Below are 12014 nucleotides of genomic sequence, written 5' to 3'. Positions count from 1 at the left end.
CATGAGGCCCTAGGTGCAGCCTGGGAGAGGGAAGGTAATGTGACAGGTGTGAGAACCATGGGCACTCGGCCCCACTTCCTCGTGAAACTTACTTGCATCTTCAGGTCCTGCTCAAGCCCAGTCTTGTATATACCTCTTCCATTTAATGATGGAGTGCTACTGTGTATGTCTGACTTTATGATTCTGTGGGTCAGACAACACCCAGTTCATGATGGGCAGCTCCATACACATAGTGACTTGGTGGCCCATGGTTAAACATTCAGTCCCTACTAAGGCCCAGTAACAAGTCAAAAGCTGTTTCCAAAAAGGAAAAGTAGTTATCTGCAGAGGATGGTTGAGCTTGTTCCTAAGAGTCTGTGCTGTGATTCACCAACAGGGGCCTGCCAAAGACTCCAAACAGCATCTCTATCTGTCACTGACACTTCAGGAACCACTGGATCAGCCGTATCAATGCCCCGAGTGGCAGGGTGGCTTGCACAGCAGCCTGAACCTGTTGCAGAGCCTTCTCTTGTTCTGGGCCCCACTCAAAACTAGCAGTTTTTTGAGTCACTTGATAAATAGGCCGGAATAGCGCACCCAAATGAGGGATATGTTGCCTTCCAAATCTAAGGAGGTTCACGCCAGGCATTGTGACTCCTTCTTAGTTGGTTGTAGGAGGGGCCAGATGTAACACTTACCCTTCACTTTAAAAGGAATATCTCGACATGCCCCACACCGCTGGACCCCTAGGAATTTCAGTGAGGTGGAAGGTGTCTGAGTTTTTGTTGGGTTAATTTCCCATCCTCTAGCATGTAAATGTCTTACCAATAAGTTGAGAGGCATTGGTATTTCCATCCTTATTGGTCCGATCATCATGGTGTCATCAATGTAATGTTGAAAAACAAAACACTGGGAATAAAAGCAATTGCTAATTTCATCTGATAGCCTGCTTATTTTGAGCACTCTTCACTAAACCACTTTTTGGCATAGTAAGGAAAAGCCCAAAGACAAAACAAAAAACGAAATATGAGTGGCCCTTGGGAATGTCAACAGAACTCACAAACTGTGCCTCCCTGCGAGGCCAGCTCTGTTGGGGTAGTCCTGAGTGAATGCTGGCAACCCCTTTCTCCAGTAACCCTTTCTCTATGCATCTCTGATCCCCCTTGGCTTGGATGTGCAACAGACCTGAGCCCAAAGCTCTATCCTTACTGCTATGTGATCTCAGTCAATGACTCAACCTCTCTGAGCCTCAGTTTCTCATCTGTAAAATGTGGGTAGTGATTCCTCTCCGAAGCACTGTCTTTAAGAACTGGAGTGATCATCTTTATAAAATGCCCAGCCCAGCACCTAACACTCAGGAAGCACAGAGTGTTTACTGTTATCAGCCATCCATCCATTCAGCAGGCCTTATTGGGGTCTCCTGTGTCAACTGGCCAGATAAAGCCTCAGGCTGCCAGGGGCTGGTTGGCAGGCACACATAGCCACAGATCTGACCCTCCCACTAAGATAAATGCTCTGACTCAAAAAACAAAGCCAAACCCACTGCCGTCAAGTTGATTCCAACTCATAGCGACAGAGTAGAACTGACCCATAGGGTTTCCAAGGCTGTAATCTTTACAGAAGCAGACTGCCACATCTTCCTCCCATAGAGGGGCTGGTGGGTTCAAACCACTGACCTTTCAGTTAGCAGCTAGGCCCTTAACCACTGCGACACCACGGCTCATTTGCTGTGACCCAAAAAAAAAACACCTAACCTGTTGCTGTTGAGTCAATTCCAACTCATAGTGACCCTAGAGGACAGAGTAGAACATCCCTGTAGTGTTCCCAAGGCTGTAATCTTTATGGAAGCAGGCTGCCACATCTTTCTCTGGTGGAGCAGCTGGTGGTTTGGAACTACAGACCTTTTAGTTAGCATCGGAGCTCTTAACCACTGCGGCATCAAGGCTCCTTGCTGTGACCCATGAGGGGATAAAGAGCTTTTCAATAGAGAAAAGTTGAAGGAGGAATCCTGATCTTTCTAAGCCCACACCCCTGTTTATTTCCGTTGTTTCATTTTTATTGAAAACACTCCCGTTGGACCCATCTATATATCCTTTGTATTGTGCAGTTTTTCTTGGAGAGCCTGGATTTATCTAAGGGGAAGTGCCCCTGGTTTGTTCAGATGGACTCTGAAACATCGATTTGGGAGACGTGTTTACTCTCCGTTTTTGAATCCTGTCTAGTGTGTTACCCGCAATTTGTTCAAAAGAAAGTCTATCTTGACCCTTGACCTTCCCTCCCATTTCCTGGCCAGATGGTACAGGACTGGGAGGAGGTGGTGCCTTCATGGGACACTGCACCCCAGGGTCTGTTCTCTGCTCTGAAGGCTGAGAAACTCTCCTAGCCAGAACCGACTAGCACAAGTCCAACTGAGAAGGGCTGAGGCATGGTGAAAGGCTTCCCAGTAACATCAACCACAGGGACATACTGTCCAGTGGTGGGAATACCATGTTTGGTCAAGGTATCCAGGTGGGCTAGGCAGGCCTAGAGATGCCAAGGAACATTTGTTTGTACAGGTCATGGTGAGACCTGACCCACCGCTGAGATTCGCCCTTCTCTACCAGGTTCTATGTCTGTCTTCGGCACCAAATTCTTACCCCTTAGGCCCTCCTTAGGAACCCTCAGGGCGCAGCGGTTAAGGCTGCTAACCGAAAGGTTGGCAGTTCAAACCCACCCAGCAGCTCCATGGGAGAAAGGGCCTGGTGATCTGCTCCCATAAATATTAAAGCCATTGCCGTTGAGTCGATTTCGACTCATACCGACCCTATAGGACAGAGTAGAACTGCCCCATAGGGTTTCCAAGGATTGCCTGGTGGATTTGAACTGCCGGCCTTTTGGTTACAAAATCATAAGGGGCAGTTCTAGTCTGTCGCATGGGGTTGCTGTGAGTCAGAATCAACTCGATGGCACCTAACGACAGGCCCTCCTTGCTACACTGTCTTTCTTCACGCAATGGAATTCTGTTCCCTTGATAGACCTCTGGCTTCTCCGTTACAATCCCAGCCTGATGGGACCTGGATCCACATCTTCCAAGCCAATATTTACAGCGAGCCAGCCAGCCTGAAAATGTTCGCTCTCAGCAGATGGCCCACCCATCTCACCTATTCTCAGAGGTACTTTTTGTTGTTGCTCCCAGAGGGTTAATCTATGTCCTGATTTGGGCTCCTTTGCTCTTCTATACTATTAATAATACCAAAACCAGTCGCTGTCGAGTTGATTCCAACTTACGGCAACCCCACGTGTGCCAGAGTAGAACTGTGCTCTGGAGGGTTCTCAACACATGATTTTTTTGAAGTACCTTGCCAGGCCTTTCTTCTGAGGCACCTCTGGATGGACTTGAACTATCCTTTTTGTCAGCAGCCGAGCTCATTAACCTTTTGTACCACCAGGGACTCCATTAATAACAATACAAATAAAAACCATTGTAAATTCTGACTAATAGCGACCCTACTGTACAAAGAAAATCTGCTCCCCAGGGCTTCCAAGGCTGTAATTTTATAGAAGAAACCTTGGTGGCACACCCGTTAAGACCTCAGCTGCTAACCAAAAGGTTGGTGGTTTCAACCCACCAGTCACTCCACGGAAGAAAGACGTGGCAGTCTGCTTCTGTAAAGATTTACAACTTTGGAACCCTATGGACAGTTTATTCTGTCCTACAGGGTTACTGTGAGTCAGAATCGACTCGATGGCAGTGGGTTTGGGTTTTTGGGAATCTTTACAGAACTAAACCTCCACATCTTTCTCCTGTGGAGCAGATGGTGGGTTCGAACCGCTAACCTTTTGGTTAGCAGTCGAGCACTTAACCACTGTGCCACCAGGGCTCCTATTAATAATAATAGCTTCTGTAGTGTTGATAATCCTAATCAGCACTTGGTTAAGTGAGCCCTGATACCAGGGCTGATCTCTAGCCAGAACGCACCATAGGGCAGTACTGGTGTGTCCCACCAGTGTCTGTTCTGATTGGTCAGCACTCTTCACTTCTATTGTTAAATATTTTTAAAGTCCCCTCCAGAGCTTAAATAGGAGCCCTGGTGGCACAGTGGTTAAGTGCTCCACTGCTAACCAAAAGAGGCTGGCAGTTTGAACCCACCAGCTGCTCTGTGGGAAAAAGATGTGGCAGTCCGCTTCAGTCAAGATTACAGCTTTGGAAACCCTGTGGGACAGTTCCACTCTGTCCTATAGGGTCATTATGAGTCAGAATCATCTCGACGGCAGCAGGTTAGAGCTTACATTACCGGGCTCTGTACAGATTCTTTTGTTAAGTCCTTACGACGAGCCTATTGGGTAGGCACTGTTATTATGATCATTTTACAGATGAGGAAAGGGGCACAGCTAGATCAAGGAACTCATCTGAGAATTCTGGGCCTTAAACTTGGGTCTGTCTGACCTGACACCTGTTCTCTCAGCCACCACCCTGCCCCCATGAGCACCCTGGCTTGCTGCAGCCTGTGTTCTACCAGTCTCTGCTAGTGAGGTCAGGATTGAAAGCTCAGCCTCTGCTACTGCCGATGGGGTGGGGGAGTCACTTTCCCACAACACTGGAGCCCCAGTTTCTACCTGGAACACCCCCAATTTGGAAGCCCAGACCAGTAACCAAGCCTTTTGGGAACTGGACTGAATCTTTGCCTCCTGTGCTAGCTCCAGATCCACCCAGCTGGGGTGTGGTGCTGCCAGGAACCTTCGCTTTCACCAGCAAACATGCCTGGCACCTCTGCCATGTGCCAGGCACAACTCCAGAGGCAGGCCAGGCTGCCGGGAGCTTCTTGTCCCTCTCTGGCCCCAATCACATCTGCTAAGAGGGCCAGTTGCAGGCCTTGTCTTTACTTGGTACCCCCATCTTGCCCCCAAAGCTCCTGCCTTCTAGACTGACAACTCTGCTGTCAATGGCCATGAAGATAGTTCAGCTACTGAGATGACAGCTCAGGGCTGAAGCCACCTCTCCCTGCATCTCATGCTGGCCCAGAAGCTGCTGGCTGGGACTGTTCAGCAGCTGGCCCAGGCCTCCAGGCTGCTTGAGGTGAGCAGGAGGGCTGAAACTGGCTGGAGGCCCAGAGGTGGCAAAGGAGAGGTCTGTGGCTGCAGCAGGACCCTCGGACCTGTGATGTCTAGGCCTTGAACCCAACTCCATCCTTCCCCTTCTGTAGGCTGACCCCTCAGCTGTGAGGAGCTTATGAGTAAGGTCCTGGGGCCCAGTATGTCCGACAGAGAGGAGTAGGGAAGGGAGTTGGGGTTAATGGAGCCCAGGTACCACCTCCATGGGGACATGCCCAGTCTCAACAAAAGACCATCTGCCCTAAGACTTCAGCTCATGGCCTCTCCTTCCCAGAGCCCTTCTTGTCGCTGGTACTGGTGGTGTTTAAGAGGGATTTCTCCCCGGAGTTACAGGTGTGTGATAGGAGAGACTAGCTGTGGGGGTCATGACAGGGATGCAGCCTATGGGGAGCCTGTGTCTGCCAAGCCCTCCCTGGGCATTACAGGTGCTGAATGAGGGTACCCACTCCCCAGGCTAGTTTTGGGCATCTTCCTTCCGTGTGTACTCTTGGGACTGCAGCTTCCTTGAGAGCTGGCCACTGCCCTAAGAACACCTCAGACCCTGGCTGCCCAACTGTGCCCCCCCCCCAGCACCCTTTCTAGATGATGTTTGGCCTAACAGCCACCCCAAGAGCCACAGCTTGAGGCCCCCTCCCCTTAGTAAGGGTTGTGACTGGAGTAGCTCTTGGTTCCCTCCTTGGGGAAGGGCAGTAGGGTAGTTGTGGGCGGAGGCAGAGGATCCTCTGCTCAGAAAGCCAGAAGTGCCTGCTCCAGGGTGCACTTGACCTGGGAGAATGATCCCTGCCAGAACTGAGCATAAGGGTGCATCACACGGGGGAGCTCCATGATTCTGTGCCTGGAGGGACAGTGATGCTCACGTGAGATCCCCAGCTGCCTGGGGTTGCTGCTTACTCAAAAAGACCACAGGGCACAGGCGCTTCCCCAACCCCCACCCCCACCAGAACAGAGGACATCGCCATTTTGCCCTTTCCTCGGTGTATAAACTCAAAAGACTTTCCAGCCACACCTGCCTCCATGGCTGCTTAACGCCCAAAGCCTTTTTCCTCACTCACTAGACCTACCAATGAAGGGGCCAAAAGACAGCCACTTCACCCAAGAGGGCATGGGCATCCTCAGTCTTCTCTTTGTTGGTGCTGCGGCATTTGTGTTGCCGGGGCCTGACCTTTCCTCCTTTTCTCCAGCATGTGTTGAAGTTGCTGGCCATAAGTCAGGCCCAGCTGGCTGGAGTGATCCATGCTGGTGAGATCAGGGTATAGGTAGACAAGGGCACCACCGCTGGGGTGAAGGAAAAAGTTCTAAGGGCCAAGGCAAGGTGTACCAGTCCAGGTGAGGTCTTAGATCAGTGCCTGGGGTGGAGCAGCTTCTAAGAAACAGTTAGGAGATGGTTGATGGCATGGGTGGGCACTGCATGCCCAGGTGGACCATACTACTCTTTTGAGACAAAAACTGGCAGAAGTTAGAAAAAACTGCAGGCTAGACTGGCCCTAGGCCGAGACCCTGCCCCCTGGCCCTGAACGGTCATTCAGAGCACAGGCTCTGCTGAAACTGAACCACAACCTCAGTTGGTTTCCTGTTCATTCCTGGCAGGCAGCCGTTGGGAATGTTCCCCCTTCTGCTGCCCTGCCTGAAGATGATCCAGAAAGGGCCTGTGTTCCAACCGCTGCACAAACCCCAATCCTGAGAACATGAGCCCATACTTGCACAGCCAGGCGGGAAAGCCCCAGCAGAGAGAATTAGTGAATGGGAAAGTATAAATTTCCAGTCCAGCCAACCAGCTCAGGACCTGTTATCTCACACTCAGAGCCATTCGCCAGATTCCTGGTTCTGGACATGGACTGTTCTTTGCTGGCCTCTGTTCTTCCCTCGGCTCCTTGTCTGCCAATGTTCCCAGACATGAGTGGGCCAGGTAAGCTGGGGAAAACAGGAGCACCAGGGACCTGACAAGGGCCTGGGATACTAATGTACCCCCCCCCGCCATTCTGGCTCCCAAGAGGTTCTAAACCAAGTCATCCCCTTCTCCCTAGAGCACCACTAGCTACCTCAGGTAAGGAAAGACCCACTGCCCTCCCCACCCCCCACTTGGTTTCACCCTATCTTCTGCCCCATCCCTCCTTTCTCTTATCGGTCACCCTCAGTGTAGTTTGGGCTGACTCCCTGAGCCCACGTTTCTGGGTAAAACATTTTTGCTTCGCATGGACCAAAAAAAGCTAAAGGGCAAAATATACTCACCCAGTGCCCTCGGGCACTTCAAACCTGGCTTGCTTTCCTTAAGTCTGTTCTTACCCAAAAGCTTCACTTGGCCCCCATCCCACGCCACCAAGTGCTTTGGTTAAGTGGGGCAACCACATTTTATCATCGCAACATGACAATGAGTAAAAACAGGCACTATTATTAACACCCAAGTTCGACAAGCGTAAAACAGGCAACATCCTGGTCAAACGTCACCTTCATAACAGGCATCTACCTGTTTCATCATTATATGTGCCCCCACCCTTCCTGAATCAGGAGACAAAGCTTTCTGGACATTTCCCCCACAGGAAATTGTGAAAGAAACAGAAGTTTGTCATTCAAGCGAAAACCATAAACAAGATGAGGAAGTCTAACTTCAACAACTTTATTTTTGTCTCATCCGTCAAGGGCACAGGGTACCTTCATCGGCTCCAAATTTTTTTTCCTTACAGACTGTTCCATCACCCTTTCTCAGTGATAGCCTGTGTGGGCACAGCTTCCAAGAACCACAAAGCCTTTGGTTAAATGTGTCTAAGCAGTGTGATGTGAGTTGCACTTCAGCAGATTCTAACAAAACCCAAGAAGCTGCAGACCGAGGGAGAAAGCTCAACAGTGCCACCCATTTGGATTATCACATGTAGTCATAAGCAGCTAACCCATCATCATCTCTCTGTTTGTGTCCATTTGTGTACTTGGAGACCACTGGACAACTCCAGCATCTAGATTATCTCATCTCTAAGTACCATGTAACAAAACTGTCAGATTTGACATTTGTTCTAGAGCCTGGTTAAGATGTTCCAGAAAACCATTTCTTTATATTGTAATGAACCCCACCTTTGAAAACTTGTAAGACTTAAGTTAGGAAGACACCAAAGCCTCTTGACTTCAAAACTCTAGTATGCTTCCCTCTCAACAAGCTCCTTCAACTTCAAACTAATCCAAAATTTTTTCTTCAAAAAGCTGTTTTAATACAGCAAAAATTTCTACAACTAGCAGCTTTGGACATACAATCTGGTTTTCTGATGACTGGTTGCTCTTGCGCCCATTTCTTGACATTCATGACTATGCTCCAATGGAGACGATCACTGGTCAAAAAAACCAGTTTTGTACTGAGATGGTGGCTTAGCCCAACAAACAATTCCATGCCCGTGAACTTGTTAAAATAAACTTGCTATATACATTTCTACAAACCCAACCCAAAAAAGGTTCATGGAACAAGATCCCGAAGTTGAATTCTAAAATTTTAAAATACTTGTCTCTCGGTCTGTGCTGTACCATGAATATGACCAAAGTATTTTACTGGTTGACAGTATGGGGGGTGGAGGAGCCTACCGATAAACTTTTAGTCCTAAGTTCACATTGCAAATATGGCAATTGTGGCGTTTTTATAGATAAGAGAACTATCTCATGGGATTAGTTTACATGCTTTCTACAACTACTTTTATAAAGTTCCTTAACTACCAACCAAAATCTAAAATACAAAAGCTCAAACTCTAGGACACAAAAAGCCTAGACAATAGATGTATTAAGGCTCTGTACATTCAATTTAGATTTTTGACAGTTACATAACAAGTTTATTGATAAATCTAGTCAACATACATAATTGACCTAAAAACTTCAATAGAAGGATAAATTTTAAAACCACTTGGAAGGCCACCTCTATTAAAAGTGATTTTTTCCCAGGACAGTATACCAGATGTAACCTAAAGCCAACACCACCTTAATTGGCAGAGGACTCAATAAGCTGGACCTACATCCCCCTCCCCCACAGCAAGTTTACACTAAGTTAAAACACAAACTCCACAAGGAAAAACATTTCAGAATTGACTCCTCTCAGTGGAGAAAAACTCAACCTAGTTATGAGACCACAACACAACGAAAAGCTGCACTAACTAGTTCTGGAAATTAGTAACAGGTGATGCTGGTGTGAGTAACTGGTATTATATACTCTAGAGCCCTTATAAATAAAATCCCCCATCAGTGTCTGCATTATCAACTAGAGGATTAGTTAACATGTGGTAGAATGAGGACTTATGCAAGGTACAACGCAGCACAGCATCTTACTGTGAAAACAAGTGTAGTCTAGTTAAAGGCAAACCAACTCGACTCTAAATTACACACATCTCAATGACAAGACTTCCCACCACATGTGAATGTAAAACATTTAATTTAAAAATGTTGACACTACAATATATAAAATAGCTATTATAAATGCACATAGTGTATTCTATAGCTGCCAAGTTTACTTTTTTTCTTTTTTCTTAGGAAACTGTAAGTTACACTGTGGTTAAGACTTGTATCTTCACCCTTGAAAAAGCCCACATTCTATCACAGTGATGTATGGTCAGACTTAACAGCCCCAATTGTTAAACACCTGGATCAAGTCATAACCAGTTTTATTGCAAAAGGACCCTGTACACATTTATCAATTCTAGTACCTTAATAGCTACCCAACAAGTCAGTAACATACAGCAACATGCATCATGAGAAGCAGGAAATATCACCCATCCCTTCTGCAGATCAGCAACTTGTCACTCCTGAGCAACAGTGCCCACATCACTGAGGTCTGTCAACAGTCACTTTTCGCATTCATCCTGAGTGAAAGATGGAATGACTTAAGTACAAATGCAACATATTATAAACAATTTCTTACAAAAAAAGTCACAAATTAAACCAAAGTATTTTACAGAATTTACTACAAAACACCATAAAAACTGCCCTTCACTTAAGCTCTCTCCCCCCGTATCCGGCGAGCCAACTGGATGTCTTTGGGCATGATGGTGACTCTCTTGGCGTGGATGGCACACAGATTAGTGTCTTCGAATAACCCCACCAGGTACGCTTCACTAGCCTCCTGTTGAGGACAAGAGCCACACAGTTAAACCCCGCGGAGAGAACCAAGCACACACAGCCCCTCCCCTGAAGGAAAATCGCCTTTCTGCCTTACCTGCAGGGCGCCGATGGCTGCGCTCTGAAACCTCAAGTCCGTTTTGAAATCCTGGGCGATCTCCCTCACCAACCGCTGGAAAGGCAGCTTCCGGATCAGAAGCTCGGTCGATTTCTGGTAACGGCGGATCTCCCGGAGCGCCACGGTTCCGGGCCTGGAGCGAGCGGAGGGGCGCGTGAACGGACGCCGATGGGCAGCCCCGGCGGAGCCCCGGACAGTTGGCGAACAAAGCCCAGCGGCCGCCAGGCCATTGTTTCCTCCCCGCTCTGCCTACCTGTAACGGTGAGGTTTCTTCACCCCGCCGGTAGAGGGAGCGCTCTTCCTGGCTGCCTTGGTGGCCAGCTGTTTGCGGGGGGCTTTCCCCCCGGTAGACTTGCGGGCAGTCTGCTTGGTCCGGGCCATTTTTCACCTAGGAACAGCACCCCCACGGTGAGGCCGCGCGCCCCTCCAGCCCGGCCCCCCTCTCGCTCGCCGCCGGGGGCGCAGGGGGACCGAGCCCGACCCGGGCCCCTGCCGGAGCGAGTGCCGACCTCCGCCGGCCCCGCCCGCGCCCTCGCCCCCCACCTCGCGGCGGCAGATGGCCGGGGAGCCCCCCCACCCCTAATGACTCAGGCTGCGCGGAGCAGCAGGCTCCCCCGGGAGGGGGGCGCAGGGAGGAGTCACTTCCCCTCCTCGCCGGGCGGAGCCCGAGCGTCCGGAACCAGGCGCCGGAACCTCGGAATCACCACTAGGCCAGGAGCGGAGAAGCGGGACGACCCGGAGCCCCGAGAACAAACCGGCCGGTCCACGCCCGACGCCAGCGGGCAAGCAGCCCCCTCCGCCCGTCACTCGGTTCCCAACGGCCGCGACCCGCGCCATCAACGGCTGGCGGGGCACCCAGTCATGGCACTCCCCGCGAACGCCTACCAAACGCCGAAGTCTTGGGCCGCTTCTCGGACTGCCGCGCCGCTCCTGCTGCCCAAACGAGAGCCGCAGTCGCTAAGCAGAAAGACGACAACCCCCCACCAAACGACCAAACCGCTCTGCGCTCCCAGCCCCCCCGACGCCTCCGCTTTTATACGCACGCTTCACGCTGCGTCTCTGCGTCATAGACCCCTCATTTGCATACACCAACGACTTTTTCTATTGGCGGGCGCTTTCGCCGGCGCGCTGACATCCCCCGACACAAAGGCCGTGCTTCGGCCCTGTTCCCTGATTGGTAGATATCTGGATCGCTGATTGGCTGTTAAAGTGGCCTGATGATTGGGTAGATGCAAACAGAAAAGGACGAATCAGAGTTTAGCACTAAGAGGCTCCTCTGATTGGATAAAATGGAGCTATGTTTGGATCCTTCCCTTGGTTCCAAAGCTCTACAATAGAAAGTCAATGCAAATGAATTGCATTGGTCCCAAGCAGGACTTAGAGCCTGGTAAGGCCGAGTCTAAGCTTACTGGCATTAAGCTAATGCGATGTAGGAGAATGAGAGGGTATTTTAACAAAATTTTTTGTAAATATTTTCCAATGTAAAATAAAATGTGTTCCCTGATTATTTACTTTCATAACATTTTTATAGTTAAATTCGAAGTATGAATGATAATTAGAATTCAGTAAATCATATTACGTTATGAAGTATTTTATGTATCACGTATGTGGCACGTAACGACAACAACAACAGATGCATTTTAACAAAAAAGCAGTTATTTTATTAGTGGGGTAATTTTATTGGTGGGGTAAGAGGGGTAAATAATACATGGAAAGAAACGAATGTCAATAATTGAGATTTTTGCTG

General features: G+C 49.2%; 1 protein-coding gene across 1 annotated transcript; it reads right to left on the bottom strand.

The window, feature by feature from the left end:
- Window positions 1-7668: 7668 nt before the first annotated feature.
- Window positions 7669-11286, bottom strand: LOC100654055 (histone H3.3A). The gene is made up of 4 exons (XM_010596954.3): window positions 11153-11286; window positions 10521-10655; window positions 10247-10400; window positions 7669-10153 (listed from the first exon to the last, which is right to left on the bottom strand). Exons 2-4 carry the CDS (start codon window positions 10646-10648, stop codon window positions 10025-10027), a joined length of 411 nt encoding a protein of 136 aa, XP_010595256.1. The 5' UTR covers window positions 10649-10655; window positions 11153-11286; the 3' UTR covers window positions 7669-10024.
- Between the last annotated feature and the right edge of the window lie 728 nt (window positions 11287-12014).

The sequence above is a fragment of the Loxodonta africana genome, chromosome 18, assembly GCF_030014295.1.
Source record: "Loxodonta africana isolate mLoxAfr1 chromosome 18, mLoxAfr1.hap2, whole genome shotgun sequence".
Taxonomy (NCBI): domain Eukaryota; kingdom Metazoa; phylum Chordata; class Mammalia; order Proboscidea; family Elephantidae; genus Loxodonta; species Loxodonta africana.
This window is presented reverse-complemented; position numbering and strand designations above follow the sequence as displayed.